The sequence below is a fragment of the Rissa tridactyla genome, chromosome 1 (assembly GCF_028500815.1).
Source record: "Rissa tridactyla isolate bRisTri1 chromosome 1, bRisTri1.patW.cur.20221130, whole genome shotgun sequence".
Classification (NCBI taxonomy): Eukaryota; Metazoa; Chordata; class Aves; order Charadriiformes; family Laridae; genus Rissa; species Rissa tridactyla.
Genome location: NC_071466.1, coordinates 118,245,448 through 118,265,082, shown reverse-complemented (window position 1 = coordinate 118,265,082; position 19,635 = coordinate 118,245,448). Strand labels below are relative to the sequence as shown.

The 19,635-nt window shown below is 41.4% G+C and overlaps 1 protein-coding gene across 1 annotated transcript; it reads right to left on the bottom strand.

The window, feature by feature from the left end:
- Positions 1-1,456: 1,456 nt before the first annotated feature.
- On the bottom strand, positions 1,457-14,043 carry MAEL (maelstrom spermatogenic transposon silencer). The gene is made up of 12 exons (XM_054185361.1): positions 13,912-14,043; positions 13,100-13,186; positions 10,814-10,916; positions 8,719-8,874; positions 8,182-8,223; positions 7,174-7,301; positions 6,270-6,324; positions 5,518-5,659; positions 4,219-4,281; positions 3,225-3,357; positions 2,888-2,966; positions 1,457-2,092 (listed from the first exon to the last, which is right to left on the bottom strand). Exons 1-12 carry the CDS (start codon positions 14,041-14,043, stop codon positions 1,977-1,979), a joined length of 1,236 nt encoding a protein of 411 aa, XP_054041336.1. The 3' UTR covers positions 1,457-1,976.
- Positions 14,044-19,635: the final 5,592 nt, after the last annotated feature.

Genomic DNA, 19,635 nt, shown 5'->3' with positions numbered 1-19,635 from the left:
TGGTTATTGCAGTTACCGCTCTAGTTAACAGTCTACTGCCTATAGCATATAGGTCTTCTACAGTTTATGTACTATTTTAAGTCACAAGTGATAAGGTGTAGATATGCCATGGAACTCTAACTCTATTTCTCCACTTCTGCTCAGATTCTTTATCTCAGTCTTGAAGATATATAACACTTTATGCATAGTAACAAATGCTCTTAAGTTTGTGTACTTACACTGATACTGAATGAATATTTTAATAATAATGAATTCTCTTTGTAAGAGCTGAAACATGAAACTTTTATTGCAACACTGACCTCTGAAAATATTTCAAAGATTACAGATCTTTACTTTTTGAAATGTCAGTGCAGCAATGGCTGTCAGTTAAGAAATTTAAAACTCTTAACAATTCTATTCCAATGCAAAGAAGCCTTTACCACTATTATATAGACACTCTTACTCTGTTACAACATTCCGAGATGCATCATCAGTAAACCTCAGTCTTAGAGATTTATTGTCCCTTATCTGGTGATATTTAGCAGATAGAACAGCAGCCTCAAAGGAAGGAAATACAGAATAATTCAAGAAAATTCAGTGATATAGGCAAACTGTTAGGTAAGAGGTGTCAAAATGATCCAGCGATCCTGCAATACCAGAACAAGGGCCTCAAATGGCCTTTTAGCAACTGTAACAGGTTTCCAACCAAACCAGCAATTGGCCTTATTTGACATACTGATCAGCACGTTCGAGTTTATTCATAAATGTGCTGATCTCTTATTTTGGTTGGGTTTTGGGTTTGGTTGTGTTTGGTTTTTTTCCTATTATCCAAAAGAATGAGCCACCTAATTTTGAGTTCCAGTTCCTACAAGGAATAAAATAAATATCTCCTCACAGTTAGTTGCTATGGAAATAGTATTTCACAACCAGACCTCTGTTGGAACAAAATGTAGAAACAACTCAAACAAAATAAGCTCTTATTTTTGAAAATCAGTTGCCTAGAGACACACAGACTAAGGATGAGGCCCAGACAACTTTTTGGGGACTAGTCCAAGACTTGTACCTCCATAAAACGAAACATCTAACTTCCTAGTCATACATCAGACAGTCTCCCAGTTTTTATGTGCCCTCAAATAATTACGACTGCTATCTACCCAGCCTGACTAAACTTATGAAATTATATCTGCAGATTAATATCATTTTGAATTTTATATTCCTTTCAAAAAGCCCCATAACACCTACACTCCTCTTCAGTCTGTAGGTTTGAGAAACGTGCTTTTTTTTTTTTTTAAACAGAAAAATGATGCAAAGGAAAACAAAGAAAAAATCTGTTGTACTTGTTCCTGATGTACATAGACTGTGCCTCTAAAAGAACATCAATACGTGGATAAATTTGCCACTGCTTTTCTTCCAAGACATTTCACAGAAACTCTGCTTTTTCGCCTTGAATGACCACTCAAATTGTTCAAGGCTAGAACTGATGGATTATAGCAAACCTTTGAGACTGTTATACCTTTAATTCCCCAGTGCACCCCTTCATACCTTTGATGCTCCTCCCTCCCATCATTTTTTGGAAACAGACTGTTATACACTGAAATTCTATCTTCCACATGCAGAAGGGAAGGAGGTTATTAAAGAAGAAATAAAGCACTTGTTTAAAGTCATATTGTCCACTAAAGAATTCTTCTAATCCAATGATATTGGCTAATCGATCTTGAATTCGCACTCCTTCCATTAAGGAACAGAACTACTATGGCATGTATTTTTAAAGAGAGGATGCAACTGTCAGGTCTCTTCAAAATAAGTCTTCCTGTAGATAATAAATAAGATTTTCTGTCTACTTTAAATCCAGTCAATAGTTTTATCATTCTAACAAGAACTTGAATTGTCAAGCGTTGCACACGAGATGAAAAACTGCAGTCTGGAGAAATTGCTGGTTATTTTAGGGAAACGAGGAAAATCAGAATTTACAGCTGCCCTGGATGTAAAAAAGATTTTCAATTACTGAAAGACTTGGATAGATCAGATGCACTTTTCAGCAATCGTGTAATTCCTCTTCCTCGCATGGTACTTATTCCATAAAGGGAAGTCTTTGCACCACGTGGAGAATCACCTATTAAATTAAATACATATTGTTTGCAAATCAAATCAGCCTTTAAAGCTTGCATAAATTAATGGATCTTCATATGCTGTGGAGCTGAACCTATCCAATAGCTTTAATACAAAAAGTCAGAGACAGGGGTTGTGTCTTCTATAAACACCAAGACCGTAGGATCTCATGATTCAGAGCTGGAACCGCTTTGGAATTTAATTCAGTGTGTCTTTTATATGCAAGGAAATAAGCTGCAAGCTCAGAACTCTTACAGCTACTTGTCTTGCAAACTTGATTCTGTTCTTCTGAAGATTAGCCACGAACTGCCCAGATGAACTGAGCTCATATGCCTTCTACTAAAATTTTGTCTCCAAAAAGATTTTAAATGAGCAGTATTTATAAAATGAGTTAACAGAATACTTGCAACAAGTACCAGCTGAGTCTGCACATATAATGACTTAAGAGCAAGGAGAGTATTTTAAACACAGCCCTGCCTCAAAGCACCTAAACATATGAGAAGAGACTTCATGTGGCAGAAAAATAAGGGTGTATAAATCAGAGTGTGACATTTATAAGAAAACCTAAATTTTGAGAGACCTTTTTGACCATAAGATTGTGTCCAGTAAGAGAAGAGCAACTCTTTATGTTTACACCTTCAGAAATTCAGTGACATCCATATGCAGGAATAAGCACAGCTCATGCAGAGCTGTTTAAGCCTTATGCCACTGGCAGGCAATATCTAAGCCCCGAAATTTGAAAAAGCAGCAATTGGATTAAGTTTAAATATCTCTTTCCCCTTACAAGTTTCAAACTCACAATTAGAAGGGAGAAACTCTTGATCCTGACTTGGAGAAGCAAAACGCCTGTCACATCCAGAACCCTCAGCCTTCATTTTCTGTATGAAGAAACAAACATTCGAAACAACATTGTGTCTTCTAAAATGTAGTATATACAGCTATCTGTGAAACCTACAAATTATGATCAAAAATTACAAGAAATGACCCAGCTAGTGATTATTTTTCTCTCACTGGGTCTGCCCAATGTGTGTCACAAAAGACAGCATCCAAAGAGAAACCAGCTAACCTGAAATTGGCAAGTTTGAACACTTGAGTTAACTCTAAGTAAGACAGGACACCAGTTTAAAGAATCTGACCTGAAAACGTGCAGTATCCAGTATCACCATCTTGGTATTTGTGCTTTCACCATGATCAGAATCTTGAAGAGGTAGGTGAGCTGCTGTCAGTGAAACTCCATAAACACTAGCCAAAGATTTACTGATGCAATAACTTGACCGAGAAAAAAAGAAAACATGACAAGTTTTGCTAAGAGGGCTGTAACACTCATGTACAGAAGCACAGCATTTTTAGTTCTTCAACTGGCAAACAAAAGCAATTACTGACTGAGATGCACAGAGCAGATGACAGAGGGCAGGGGCACATTATCAGAGCAGCTAAATAGTTATCCCTGCATCCTTCCAAGACCACCAGCCTATTCTACAACTACACATGAAATTAAAACAACTGCTTCCCCACACTATCAAATGCAGCCACTTAGAAGTGTGAAAAGCAATTCCTTGCAAGGTGCAGCAGTACATAACAAGAGCTTTTTAAATGAAATACTATTCACTATTATCTCTCAAAGTGCCACTACTCCTAACTGAGATCTTAAAAGGTATTTCCTTATTTCACAACTATTTACTTTCACCCCCCCCCCCCAAAAAAAGATTACAGAACCTTATGTATCCACATTATATGTAAGGCAGCATAAAAATTTCCAAAATAGACATATATTAGAATATACGGAGAATTTCTCACCAAATACAGGTATATAAAACCTCTGAAGAAAAACAGTTAATTCTACCGTAATTAACACTTCTCTCAGCTTTCCGATAGTAAGTGGAGGTAGTGAAAGGCTCACTACAGAGTGAGAGACATTACCATCACAGAAATTACATTATATCTAAGTGCTAAGACTTATAGCATACTGCTAAGCCATATAAATAACAATGAAAGTTACACATAGAACGAAAAAACTCAAGATCTAGAACCACAGCGCTCCGGGCAGTCACAGGAGCCAGCGCCAAAAACGTGTGTCTATAACAAAATAAGGAGTCATCACACTGGAGATAACTCCATAGCAATACTCACGCAATCTTCTTACAGGACGCCAAAGCGCAGCAGAGTATATCATTCTCTTCATGCCACTTGCACCTACATGAAGTGAAGTTCATGCTTATTTCAGAAGCATCTACATCTTTAATCAACATGAATAGCTGGTCCAGTCAGAAGGAACAGGAACTAACATTAAAGATGTTATCCTTTTGTCTCAGTGACCATACAGTACCTTTAAAATTTTACCGAGGACCAGCATGCAATAACTAAGCTCCAAATGGCTTATACAGAGTTAAAAGGCATGCTTAACAGGCAACCTGCTTCGTGCTGAGGTTGGGGGAAGGGAATTTAAAGGTAACAACTTGGAGTTTCCCATTAATATGAAATAGTTCCTCTTAGTATAAGCATCCCCACTTTCCACTCCAAGTGCATGTTTTAAAGTAAATTTTTTCCATTCTTGTTAAGGTCTCACTCTAGTGTGAAGATACTCATGGAAATGGGAAACCACCTGACTATAGAAAGATAAAGTGACATCGATTATCCCAACAGATCTTAAAATCTATACTGTAAGCAGACTTACAAGAATAGTCTTTTTTTTATATATACAAAAAAAAATCTACTAAAATTTAAGATTCTTAAAACTACTTAAATCTACTAAAATTATTGATTCTTAAAACAATAGCAGAGGAAAAGTTAATTTCTCAGTTAACTGCATCATCACTAAATATTCCCCTGCAACAGCACAAGCTACATACCACTTCTTTGTACAAACACAGAATCTGAAAGCAGGAAAAGCTTTACTGTTCAAGACTCATAGGGGGGGGAAAAAAAAGGAAAAAAAAAAAGAAAAATCCTACAAAGTAAATAGGATTCCAGATGCATTATAAAGAACATTCATTCTGGAAGAAAAAGGATAGGATCTAGCTTAACACTTATGCTGGAGAACTTGATTTACACCACTGGCAAACATACCTCATCCCTTGTTCCAGTGGCAGCATGAAGCATTTGATGTATAGCAACAGCCAGGTCCCATTCAAATTACACTTCCAAGAGTCTGAATCTTATCACTTCTAAGATTTCCAGTTAAATACCACAATATATTTTATTCCCATTTTTTACCCCCTCCTTTAAATTAGGCCTCAGCATTTAAAAGCCATCTATCTTTACACTTCTTTTGGGAAAGTGTTTTTCATTTCCAGTTGTACTCACAACGTGACAAGAAACATTTCAGATTAGAAGGCTTGCAGAATGTTCTAGCCTAGCAGCATATAAACTGTACGTAGGGCACCAAGACACATCAGGCTAATACACATTTCCACAAAGAATACAATATACCTAGTATTACTGGAGAAATCCCACAGGACAGCATCCAGCTCTCTACACAACCAAGTCTTGGATGGCTCCTTTTGGTATTTCTTCCGGTACATTTCTAGTACCAGGTCTTCTACAGCAAGAAGCTCCAGATGGCTCTCAATGCCTATAGCTCAGAGAAAATCCAAGTCAGGAGGACAAAACAATCAGTGAATATTCTGCTCAGCTCACTTTTCAGTCAAGTCCCTGTTCGTTGCCCAGCTTCTTACCAGAGCATCAAAGCTCTTGTAAACCTTAACAAGTTATTCCACCAGTGGTTTTAGTAAAACCTGGCTTCCTAGCAAAGTGGGTCATCCTATATTTTCATCATTTTCTCTACCTCAGTAATTATGTACCCTACTTGCAGGCCATCAGAAACTGTTAGTGTTCCCATGTGTTACCATACACTCGCCTTCATAGTAATCTCACTGCCTCTAGTGCTCCTTTAACTGGCTGAGCAAGAAACAGTGTGTGCTGTTCTATGGATGTGCTCATTAACCAGTTAGCTGATCATGCTGTTGTTTTCCTGTCACTGCTGGGGAGGAAAAGAAGAGGGAAAAGCATGCACAGTAGTTCCAGCTATCAGCACCAGCTTTTATGAAAGCTTTAAGACCTGAAGACTTTCAAAAAAAATACAGTTGTTCATGATTACATAACGCTTTTTTTTTTTTTTTTGGGGGGGGGGGGGGGGGGGGGGGGGGCAGGGGCCCAGGGGGCAAAAGTGATGCATTTCCCACCTGTTATGCTAGCCATTCGATTGAGGCACCAGTTAATTCGGAATCTGTCATTAGACTAGAGGAAAGAAAACTTCAGTCACATTGAAGAAGTACAGCATATAGTTCTAACATCTGCAAGACTTCTGACTACATCTGAAAAAGTCACCTCCAAAACAAAATTCAATGTTTGTGGGACTGATTGTATACTCTTCCTGAAAATTATCCTGAAGAAGCAAATGCCATGGGGACTTTCCAACTAAACCCCAGGAGAAATTTTGGACTAATGTTTGGGGACAGGTTAAAGGTTAACCCATACTATAGATATCTCCATGGATATTTCTTCAGAGCCCTGCAGTTATGGATGGAGCCCAAGATCTTGACCCTCCCCGCCTTTTTAAGGACTAACATTAGGCTCCAATTGAATCAAAATATAATATAGCTGTCATGAAGCTTAAATGCCTCTGAATTCTAACATTTTGTTTAGCTCATTGGCAAATGAAACTTGAGCAAAAATTAAGATCTGCAGTATTCTTATGGGGAAAGTCATAAAAACATCCCTTAGAAAAGCAGCATTGTGAGACTATTATTCAGCACAATCAATTTAAGTCAATCTTAAAAGCCCTTAACCTAAGTCAAAACAACGTCAAAGACCAAGCGAAATGTTCATCAGCAGACCACAGCCAGAAGGGCAGGCTGAAAATAAAAAAAAAAAAAAGGCAGAAAATTAGGTAATTAGGTTTCTGCCTTATAAAAAGGTTAGCTTCTAGAGGCCATTTCTTCCTGCATGTGACTGGGATACTTTGGAAAAGACTGTCTTTACCATTCATTTGCACACTGATTAGGTTTTAGCTCTCCTTAGTCATCCACCAGAAGTGAAATTAAAGGTTTTGATTTAGAGCATCTTACTTTGACACCTTGATCATACCCTGCAGTAAAAGTAAGGCCGAACACCTCGGGCTGGCTGGACAAACTCAAGAAGTTCCTGTAAGACAACTGCATAACAAGTACGTGACAGATGAGATCCAGATATAGGGATCTTATGAGTGGCATCACCTAATAAGGGATGGGGGCAGAAAAAACAACACCCAAGTTATGAGAAGTCCTGTTTCCTTAAATGATACAGTTCCCCCCTCCCTTGTATTTTTTTATATACATATATGTACACACACAAACACACACACCTCCTCTTCTCTACAGGCAGCGTAGGTGATTTAGCTACCAAAACATCGCTTCTGTCAGCAGAAGACTGGTGGGTCTGGCCTGTGAGCAAACACACCCACATGTTTACCCCTTTTAAAAGGCCATTATCTAAGTATTTGACATAGGAAAACAGGGCCAACTTTGTTCCCTGTGTACACAAGGGGAGGAAGTGGCCTAATACAAACAAACTGCAATCTATAAATACTAAAGAGTCACAAGGGAAACAAGGCAGGCCAAGCCAGACACAACAACAGTAAAAATACTTTAACTTTGTTGATATATGTAAAGCTGCAAAACACTTACAACTTTTAAATACAAACTAGTATCTTTGAGTTATCCTATTATGAATTAGCACTTCATGTTGAAGACATACACAAGGACTATCAAGGGAAGGACACTCTGCTCAGATGGGTTTGAAAAGCATTTAAAGCATACAAAGTTGTCCCATTTAAGAACAACATACTGCAGTGATTATTGAATAAAAATAGGAAGACAGAATACGAGTAATTTTGCCATTGCCAAAACCATTTCGGGTGAAGTGCGCTGCCATTTGCGGGTACAAGAAACATAAAAGGTAACTGTGACAAGCTGCTCTGTCACTCCTTTCTCTTCAAAGCTTGACAAATTCAAAGGAGAAACTGTAGACTTACAAAACAATTTGATACAGATCAGATAAGCTGAGTCTAAAATTGTACACCTTTGCATACCATTCTTTTCCTCCATTCATACTCACTAGCAGCCTGGCAGTGGTACCGAAAACCACGTGGTGGTAGTTCTGCAGAAAAGCAGGGGAGATGGGAGAAAAACAATCACCATCCAGCACCCACAATGACAGATCCTTAACTCTCAACTACACACCAAGCTCCATCTTCCCTTGTGGCCTTATACGAGTGCCACAACTATTTTTGAAAAAGTTATTTTCAGTTATATGCATTTTAAAAAACAAAGTGTATTCCATAGCATGCATGTTTAAGTCCAATCAAGACAAACATTCATTGGCATGAAATATAAAGCACAGACATCTGAAGGTCCTCCTGGATTTGTTCTACCCTCTTTGAAGCTTCATGCAATTCTGATGTTTAAGTCCATCTCCTCAGAAACAATCAGCACCACTATGATATTTTAGGACATCTAACCACTTGTAGTTAAAGAAATAAACCTATGTTAATACCAGAAATCTAACCTGGGTAGCAGTAAGTGACACTAGAAAGCTTCCCCCTCACCCCAAAGCAAGATTAAATATTTCTTGTCTTCCTTTCTTGGAACTCACCTGGATCTATGAAGTGATGGAAATCAGCCATTATGCCATCCCGTAGGGAGTACCTGACGCACCCAATCTCACAAGGAAGGAAGCGCTGCTCACAGTGGGATGGCAACTTGCCATGGCTGTAAATGTTCAGGAAGTAGAAGATGTCTGCAATCACAGCTGAAAGAAAAAACAAACCAACACATTTTCAGAAGTGCCACCAGAGGTTACAGCAAGCCATCCTGACCTCACCTCATCCAGTGAAAGTTTTTCTGTGCTTTATCACGAGTGAGTAAAGTAAAGTAGGGTAATGAGCACATAAAACACACAGATCTTTCTCTGTATCTGAGATGACAAGGTAAATAATACATATGCAAGAGTCGAGCATATTGGTAGTCCTGGTACACCTTCCATAGATGCTACTGTGTGTAGAGATGAGGACAAAAAAACAGTAAAAATAAAAGCAATTTAAAAAAAAATCAGATCCCAAACCCACAGGAATGTTAAGAGGCCTGGAATCCAACAGGAACTATTATTCCTTTTTATGATCAGTCTCTTCACCGTTTAAGAAGATAAGGTAAGAAAAAAATCAGTAACCACAAAACAGCCTCACAAGCTCAATTCAGTAACTCACACAAGTTAAACGAGCTGGTAATAATCTTCTGGGGTAAGAGGAGATAAGAAGTCTGCTAATTAAAATTCTGCTTCTCCTCTGCTAAATGAGCTCCCAAAGAAGGTGGGAAGAATACCCAGGGCAAATGTTAAGGAATAAATTCATTGTTTACTAATTTAAAAAGTATCCCACTATGAAAAATATTTCACAATACACATTAATCCATCTCTTTATGAATGTCAATGTTCTCAATGAAGCGTAAGATAACTATTTAATCCTTACCCTTAAGTTCTGCCCCTCATCAAAAAATCCTACTTGTTATACTAAATAGTAAAGATGTATAAGTTGTTACACAGAAATGATGCTGTATGCCAGACTTTATGGCATTTAAGACCAGCTGTCCTAAGCCTGAATGCTGGTGATCTCTTACATGGGTCTTAAAGTCTACAAGATGCTGGATTATAGGAAAGATACCTCTCCTGCCCTAGTCTGAACTCCTTTCCTTATGAAAAAATGGATATAGCTACAAGAAACCATACAGGACTTTTACTGAGAAATATTAAGGAGCAGCATCATAAAATGCATCTCAGTTATTCCTTGTCATTATCCCTCTCATTCAGCTTAAAGACCAGTTGTGTCAGTTCAAGCCACCACGATCAAATTTGCACCACAATGACAGGGGAGCATGATCTCTGGCAGGGAGGACACTAACAGGTATTACGCTTTTTATGGAGCTACTCTTTCCTGCCCCTCTATAACCACGACAACAGGAAAATAGTTCAAGAGACTTGTTAGGTAAAAGGCTTGAGCTGAAACTTAACCACGCAGCAGATGCTGCTTATATTAACTGGTTGCTTGACTTATCTTGTAAGCACTACCATTTATCATTTTTCAGAATAATGTAATATTCATGGGGAAAAAGATTACAGATGTGTTCATTACTCAATTCTAATCAAAACATCCATTTGAAGAAGGCTACAGATAAGAAAGGTTTCTTTTTCAAGAGTTCTTTCAATAAGGAAGCAAGCCAAGATGTTATAAAAAGCACTGACAAAGTACATATCCCCTCTTTTATTCTCCCGAAGAGGCCAAGTCATCATTTTATTTAACAATTCTACCACACAAATTTTGAACTTTGATATCTAACAACTCTTCATCCTTTAAAATTTGCCTTGTAAATCATAAATGTGGGAGTTGAAGAGTTATTTTTTTCTTAAAACCCTTGAAATAACTGTAAAGAAACTACTAGTGCCTATACTCCCATCAAGCTAAAAAACAGAGGACAGAATTATTTCGGGGGCTGGGGGCAAGGGACATTTGCACTGACTTCCCTCTATACTACAAAAGATCTTTTTACAGCAGCAGACCATTAGTTTAAAACAAAGAAACAGCTGACACAGATGGCTATTAGCAAAATGTAAACAGCCTTTGCATAGGTACCACTGAGAATACCTATAAAGGGCAAGCTTTTATCTATCGGGATCAACTGCTTTAAGATTACTATACCCTGATCATTCTCCCAGGACATTGCAGAGGCATCTGGAAGAGAAGTAACACTGGGCATCTTTTCGGTCAGAGAAGCAGGAACTGGATGAGCCAGATTACATGTCTGGAAAAGATGAAAAAGTTTAAAAAAATAAATATCAAGAGTCTACTACTAGCCCCCAATAAAGTTCTTCATCTCCTTCTATTGGAGGAACATATGACGTCCACTGACAAGTATAGTAAGGTGGAACAAGTCTGCAGGTTATACACAGGTGCCTACGTACCTGCAGACTGGGAAGGCAAGATTTCTCTTCCAACAAAAAGAGACAGGTATCTTAGTACCTTGGTCAACTCACTGCAACTGGAAAGAGCTACAGCTAAATTTACAAAATGTAATTTAAAAAACAAAACTGAAAAAAAACCCCAAAACATTACTTTGTTAAGTTCAACCACTTGCACAGGCAAGAAATTTTCAAATCAGAATTTCAATTTTTTTTTCCATAAACTTTATGAAAAAGTTTGGCACACGCATTAGTTGTCTTGGACTGGTAATGGAACTGATGAAAAGCTGATAAAGCCTCATGTCATCAGAACCAGAGCAAGAGGGGTGCGTATGCCCATTAAACACTGCAAATCCATGCACGAACAATAAGCTTTTAAGGGAACAGGAAGAAAAATTTGGTAGGCTGCCAGAATTCAATCATTCAAGACCCAAATTGGGAATAACATCGACACCTAGGTACACTAATTCCAGATGACCATCTAAGCCAAAGTTCATTGATTATCAGTTTGAACTATTTAAAATAAAATGAGGAATTAGTCCCATCCAAGTAAGCTTGGGTCATCTCCAGAAGATGACCAAGACCTTTCACTACAGAAAATAACTGTGGTTATCTGTGCACAGGGGTGTGATTAGTAAATTGAGATCACATATATAATCTTGTACGTACACACTTCCTTGTTTCCACTGACAGGCAATAAGGATGATGCTCATTATTTTGGTAAAGCAATTATTCCTTTCCCTGATTACACCTTTCTAAAACGCTACTGGTTGTGGAATGAAATACAGAAGCCTTCATTTATGACTTAATTGTCATTTCATGCAGCTCTCCCTTATATGTAACAGTGAAGCTTCATTAATTACATACCCCTAGCCTGCCAAATAACACAATGATAACCATGTTTTAAACAGCTCTTTTCCATACAGGCAGACCCCCAAAATCAGAAAGCAGTGCCTAACACCTCCCTACTAGTCTAGATTGACTAAATTAACCAATTCAGATTTATTAGTTACTCCTAAATACGATCACCCTGTCATTCTCTTTAGCATTGTGTGTTTTAAAGTCCCAAAATTTACCCTCACCAGTAATTCGTAGTTCATAGTCAGTATCTAGTAATATGGGATGAAAAAGTAAATGCAATATTATCCATTTTACTCAATAAGGCACTTTGCTTTGAAACACAAGTTTTTACACTGTCAACCAAGACTGGAATAAAATAAGTTTTCTGACACCTCACATAATTCAAACTTTGAAGCAAACTATTCTTCAGTGAATTGCTGGGAGAGGCAAACAGAGGAGGGGGGGGAAAAAAAAAACCCAACCTAAAACCAAAGGGGACACACACACACTTTTTCAAGACAGTAAATAGAAGGGATCCTGTTAGCACTATTCCTGACCATAACAACATTCAGCTTAACGTAACCGCTTACTTCTATATTGTGGTGTTTTGTCCTCCACTATAGCACTACTACTCTCTCCACAATCAAACCAATCTAAAAATAATGGCAAGGTATAATCATTCTTTTTGTGCATAGGTTGCAATGTTTCTTTGACCTGGTCTACCACACAGACATTCGAAAAAGACAAATCAGCTGCATATAAGATGTGGTTTCAGGCCATCAGACAAGAACTACCTAAATTGAAGACATCCCTGAAGCAAAAGCAACATGAACCTATGACCAGACGTCATACCAATTTACAGTATTATCAATAAGAAAATCATTGTAAGTCAGTCACTGAAAAATAAATTTTTAGAGAACTACATTTTGCTTGGTAAAAAAGCCCAAAGGAACAAGTTGTGCTGGTTTAAAATGGTATAGTGTTCTCACCTTCAATATAAGTCAGAACAATTTTCTGCTTAACCTTCGTAATGGTATGGACTACCACAGCAGCCATAACCTCCAGAGTTTGCAGGCTACAGAGTGCAGGTGATCTTCCATAGCATTATATCTGACCAAAGCCCAAAACCACTTACCCCCGCCTCTTATTTAGTTACACTGAAGGGTGTTCCTTTCTCAGCATTTACCTCTTTCACTGTCTTCTGAGAGCATTTCTTTTTATTCCACTTATGAGCCTTCTCTGTATATATCATCTTTTCTTCTTGAGTCAGCGACTTGAAGGAAAGCAAATTGTTAAAGTTTTTACTGCTTCCTTCTAGTAGTCCCACAACCCAACAAATTCTGGGTTAATTAATTGTGCATGTCCAAAGAACATTATCAACGCTTAGCAAAAGCTGCCAACTGCTAGCATTGGCTCAAACATTTCCAGCAGCTTTCTCCCTAACAAAGCCATAAGCTTTGAGTCAAAACATCTAGAGAGCATGTTCTTTTGAAGTACCTTTGGACAAGGGCAAACTAGCACTGTCCCACCATGAACACAAAGTCTCTTGAAACTACTCTTGCCAGCTGGGTACGCCACTACTCATTGCACACAAGCCAGAGCTGCCCCCCTGCAGCTGAGGGGAGGACGGCATAGCTTGTGCTTCTTAGCTAGAGACAGCTGAGGCCACGCAGGATGCCCACTTGAACTGCTAAATGTATGGCAGCTCAGCCACCAGCCAGTTTACCCAACAAGAAAGGTCATGCAGACATTTTGCTCCCCACGCAACCCGCACAAGGGCACCCACACAGATCCACCCCACGGGCGCCGGTTCCCCACCAGCAAGAGGCAGGGGAGCTGCTACGAAGGCCACAGCCCCAGCACACTGCGGCTGGAGCCGGACCGCGGCGCGGGCTTCCCCCCTGCCCTCCCCACCATTAAACTGCGTTAACCCGAGGCCGCTCCCCGCCCCGCAGGAGGCCGGAGGGGCGTCGGGCAGGAGAGGGCCCTTCCCCTCACCGCCCAGGCCTGGGAGCAGTAGGGGATGGCGTCGACCACGCGGTTGACGGGCAGCCCGCGCCGCTGCAGCTCGGGCAGCTGTTCGCGCGCGAAGAAATAGTAGGAGCTGCGGCAGCCCCTGCGCTGCGCCATGGCGGTCTCCCGAGCCTCGCCGAACCTCAACCTCTCCCGCCACGCCGCGTCGGCGCCGGTGCCCGTCCCGATGAGGGGGCGACCCCCTCCCTCCCGCGGGGCGGGGCCGGGCACGCGCCCGCCCCCGCCTTTTGGCGGCAAGGGGAGGATAATGGTTACAGCTAACGGCCGCCCGCATGCCGGTGCCGCCACCTCGGGGCTTAACCGTCACCTCAGGGCGGGCCTTGAGGAGAGCGTGGCAGGGCTGTTCTTTCGGGTTTATTTTTTGCTGCCTTTTATTTATTTATTTATTTTTAATTTAACGTAACGTTGTTTGGGTGCTGAAGGGTAAGAAGCACCCAGTGGGAGCAGCGGCTTGCTCCAAGCTCATGTAGAGGTTCAAAACACACGGCCCCCCAACCATCACAAAAATGGCGATAGGTAGCAATCTTTCAAAATAAAAGGGTGTCCTGATTTGAGTGACACTGGATGAATTTCTCTTTCAGTAAGTTCTCTTCTGATGCTTGGGAAAACTGCATTTTTAGAAGATGCTAGTGTCTGAATTTGGGATAATATTTACTTTATAGCCAGGTATGGTGTGCGGGTTTCAAGGTTTCGGTGTTTTTGAGCTAGCCAGGTGCAGGGATGAGGAGAAGCAAGACCCAGGCACTTGACCCAAGGATTATTTCATGCCGTGAATGTCACAGTCAATATAAATAAGGAAGTTTGCTGAGGAGTTCTCCCTCTCCCTGGGATCCTGAGAACTCTTGCCCCAGTGCCAGATCCCTGAGCCCTTCCCTTCCTCCCAAAGCCGTAGTGCTCGCAGCGTCCGACATTTGCTGTCCGCTGCTGGGAGTGCACAGCTTCCTGCTGATATAATTGGCTGAGTCTAATCCTTGTGTATTTTATATTGGTATTGGGATCAATACAGCTTCTTTAGTATTACTACTGTTAATTATTTAGTCTTATTGTATTAAATCTGTTTATATTTCAACCCTCAGGTTTCCTTGTTTTTTCCCGCTTCCCCTTCCTGGGGGGGAAAGGAGGAATAATTGCTGTGGGTTCCTCAAACCGTAACAAAGGGCCATACCCCTCTATATCCTCTCAATCTGAATAATGTTATCTACTAAATGCAGTAAAACCCTTACAAAGAGTCACTACATTCCATTTATGCAAATAGATGTGTTCATACTCATAAACAAAGAAAGAAAGGAACAGAAGAAGAGACCAACTGGAATTCCGTACCCAAAATGCATCTACTGGTAGGTGGGACTTCTGAAAAAATTCAGAGATCCTTATTACTGGTTGCAGCTACTCCACCTACGCCAAACCAGGGATCGCAGCACACCTCACCGTAGGGGAGGCAAGGTGTCTGCCCTGCAGCCACCCCCCTTGGCCGCTGGCTCTCCTCTCCTGGAGCAGCCTGGCTCCTGCTGCTGCTGCCTTACAGCCAGCTCCTCCTGAGCTGGCTCTCCGTGAGACAAGATGCACGTCACAGTGAAGTGCCTACTCTGACGCTTCCAGCAGCGCTCAAAGCGCTACCAGGACCTGGGGTCCTGGGTGAGAATAGGGGTGATGGATAATGGAGGTAGGGGGCCCAGGAGATGAGGAGGGGGTGGGGGAAGAGGTAAAGACCTACTTCGGTTAAGAGGCCTGAGTTTGGGTTTGGGATATGTGGGAGAAAAGCGGAGGAGGTGAGAAGGCATGCATGCACTTGGAAAGGCAAACTTGCTTATTAAAAAAATTTTGTGAGCTCATGTTATACAAAACTGAGGCTGCTGTCCAGACCCTCTTTTTTTTTTGTGGTTTTGGGTTGGGGTTTTTTGGGTTTTTTTCCTCTCATCTATCTCGTTGACATAATTGACACTTCCTTCACTGAAAGTTTGCATAGTGAGTCACAGTTCAGATAAGGCTGTAAATAATCTGATCTGCATCATCTTGATGAGCAACATGGGTTGCTTCCCCCCTTAAGCTTTCTATTGATCTCTCACAAAAATCAGATGATCTTCACTGGCCATAGTAAAAAAAGGAAATTAGCAGGGCAATAACCACAACTGGCTTTAAAACAAAGTTTAATCAATTTACAAAAGGATTGTGAAATCTGGTTGCCTGCAATGGAGGACCGTACGTTTGACCTGAGACAGGGTTACTGAAGTGGCAGTGTTATCGTAGGCCCTGATTAAATTCCAGCCAGATTTTGCTTGTCTTAGGCATGTGATGTTTCCCACATTCCTCACAGTTCCCCTTGTCTTTTGAGGGATCTCCTTCAGCATGTGGTTGCAGTTCCTGCAGAGCTTGCATAGTGCAGCTGAGCAAGAGCTAGCACGTTGCTTCTCACGCAGCCATTTTCAGTGGAGTTATCCAGACAATCTCAATAAAAGCGAATGGTGTTGCCCTGACTTGGAAGATTCTTTCCAATCCTCTATCCCAGAGTCCTCTTGAATTTACTGTAAACCTAGACATGAGGATAAAAATGGTGATAAAACACCTCCATGCGTCTCCAAATCACTGGAAAACTCTGCCTCTTCCCCTCCGCCTAGTTGCTTTTTTCATCTTCTGGTTAGGTAATGCAAGTCTGTTTAGCTCCAAAGGAGATAGCTGTTGTTTAGTCTTAAATCTTTGGCTTAGCTGGAACTGCTGGCAGGTAAGGTCAGATCAGATTGCTCTTGCATCTCATTGGTGGCTGGTTTCTCCGAGGCTTAAAAAATGCTGACGCAGTTTAGTCTTCTGGAGGCTATTCTCTCTTGCTCCAATCTGGTCAAACAGTTTTGTTTTCTGTTTGTGAACCACTTACTGAATTTGCTGTTAAACATACAGGAGGAGTCAATCACATTGTTAAAAATGTGTAAAATAGTGATGTAAACTCAATGCAAACAGGTGAGCATTTTTAAAGTCACTTTCACTGTTGTAGAAAATCATTTATATTCTGGTCTAGTTCCTGATACATTAATGCTAAATCTCAGAGGAGAGACTGCAAGAAATATCTTGTATCTTGTAAACACAAACTTCTGCACAGTCTAGTTTTTCAGGCAGAAAGGCGAATATTTACTGTTATATTACTGTAAGAGTTGTTGCTGGGAGTGCATCTGTGCACATTTGTTTTACTTTGCTTCACACCATGTTCTTTTCTCTCGTGTGCAGCTTTGGGACCCACCCTTTAGCAGCCCTTCCTTTTAAAGAAATTCAGATAATGCGTGCATCAACTGTTTGAAAAACACAAGGCTCCAGTAATAGCTCTCCTAGGGCTAGAGGTGTGGTTGGAAAATAAAATTCATAAGCAGCGGAGAGAGAGAAAGGATTTTCTTATGTGGGGTAGGGGGCAGAGAAAAAACAGAGAAAAGATCATCTTCAGAGCACCATATCATCAGTATTCTTCCCCTGGGCCCTGAGGAGAGCCCAGTGCCTCTGAGGGAACTCATCTTTTAACTCTTTGATTGTCTGCTGTTTAACTTAGATGGCAAAGGAGTTCTCTGGACCATTTATACTGACTTGTAAATAACTTTTGTAGCACTGGGGCCATTCCAGCAGATAAAAGCAAGTGTTGTGCCAGTATTTTTATATTACTCTTTTTTTTTTTTTTTTTTAAAAAAAGCACTTAATTCAATTAAATTACTTAATATGCCAACACTTAACTCCTAGGTACCTGGCCTTGGAAACCCAGCTCCAGAATTAGGGGCCCGTCCTTTCCCATCAATGCATGGAGTTTGTCAGATATCTCAAAATATTTCATTCATTCAGGATTCATGTCTATAATCTTTCCAAGGTATGTCTTACAGTTGTTTGTCGGAAAGAATGAGCAAAGTTATCCTAAAAACCACGACAGCAGTGGCTACATCTGCTGCTACCCTCTTTCCTGCTGGTCTGGGGCTAGAGCACTTTCCCACAAAGTGACATATTTGGTGTTTATGTTAGAGGAATCAGCTCCAGGTTCCCAGGTCCAACTGAAGCGAGGTCAAGCATCTGTTCCCAGGCTAACATGCCAGCTCCTCCTGTGGTTCTGCCATTAGAGATAGACCATCCACTCCCCGCTCCTCGGCTCTCAGCGCACATCGCCTTCTCACCAGCTAGTCCAGCTTGATCGTTGCTAACACTGATACACTCACTCGCATGCTTTCTCCCCGCAGCACCACTGACATAAGCGCTTCTGACCCCTGTTCCACTCTAGTGGACAGCACTTCTTGTTACTCACTTGGGTCTCTCCAGCCACTGGCACCCAGGCACACAGTGCTTGCGGTTCCAGCCCAGTTTCTGGCACCCACACCCTCACTCACTCCAGTTTCTGGTCCCATGGACACATGGGAGCCCCTATGACCTGCAGTCCCGCTCCAGTTCCTGGCACTTAAGTTGACACTCCTATCTCTCCAGTTGTTGTCATCCAGGCACACAGGCTCCCCAGCCCATGGCTTGACTACAGACTGGCACTCACACACCCATACACACGCATACACTGAAAATAGAGAGTCTTTCACTCATAGAGAGTTATAAAGGAATGTAATAAGATAGGAACGGGCTGTGCTGAGCAGGTGCAAGGCATGGCAGACAAGCATCCAGCAAACTTTTCACACACAACTGTCCCTTTCCCACTCTTGTTCCTTCCCAAATCACCCAGATCCCTCCTTTTCTTTGCCTCTGATTCCTCCCCTAAGCATCCCATAAGAAGTCCTGTCCAATCCCAAAATACACTTCCCCTGCATCCCATAATGTGTCCTATATCCATAGGCTGCAAGCCACCTCAGTACTAAAGTTGCTGTGGCGTTGAGTCATCTTGATGGACTTCATGCCTGCACCCTGGGGCTGAGGCTTTCCTGGGACAGCCCTGGGAGGGGCCTGAGCAAGTTTTCCCTTCCTCTGTGTTGTTAATTTGGGTTCCCATCTGCCATTGTGTCCCTGTGCCCCTCTGGATTTATAGAGGTGGGCCTTTGATGGGCTGATGGCTCCCAGTGATGGGTGTGGGAGGAGCCAGGGCAAGGTAAGGTATTTGGGCTGCCTGCATGCCATTGTCTCTCCGCACTCCTTTGTGGGTGTGTACACAGGATTTTATCACATAATCTCAAAACTGATGCATTTCTCAGCCTGGTGTCGTGGTTTAGCCTCAGATGGCAACAAAGAACCACGTGCCACTCGCTCGTGCCTTCCTAATACAGGAAGAATCGTAAGAAAAGGCAAGACTCTTGGGTTGAGACAAAGGCAGTTTAACAGAACAGCAAAGGGAACAGGCAAACAACAACAACACGGATAGGGGAATATACAAACGCGATTACGGAACCGAACCGCCGCTCGCCGGCCGGACCCGGGCCGCCCCAGCCCGCTTTTAAGCAGCAACTGCCTGCCCCCTCCCCCGGCAGCTCAGGGTGGGCGTGGCTCACATGGCATGGAATACCAGGAAAAGTTAACCCTATCCCCACCGGAACCAGGACACCTGGTTATGGAGGTTTTAAACCTCCGTTTTCCCTGGAGAGAGATACAAAGTGGGAACTTCACCTTTACAGTCCAGTAGTAATTATTGTTTTATATGTAATGCATAAACATTTCAGCGATCAGAACCTGCAGGCTTCCCCTTCCCTAGGTGAATGATTTAACCAGTAAGCTATAGCCATCAGCTTTCTCTTGGTC

Coding starts and splice junctions, on each gene's coding strand:
- MAEL (XM_054185361.1), bottom strand. CDS start 14,043: ATGGCGCAGCGCAGGGGCTGCCGCAGCTCCTACTATTTCTTCGCGCGC. Junction 7,302..8,181: donor GTACCACTGCCAGGCTGCTA/GTGAGTATGAAT, acceptor ATCCCTTATTAG/GTGATGCCACTCATAAGATC. Junction 2,967..3,224: donor TGGATACTGCACGTTTTCAG/GTCAGATTCTTT, acceptor TTCTTCATACAG/AAAATGAAGGCTGAGGGTTC.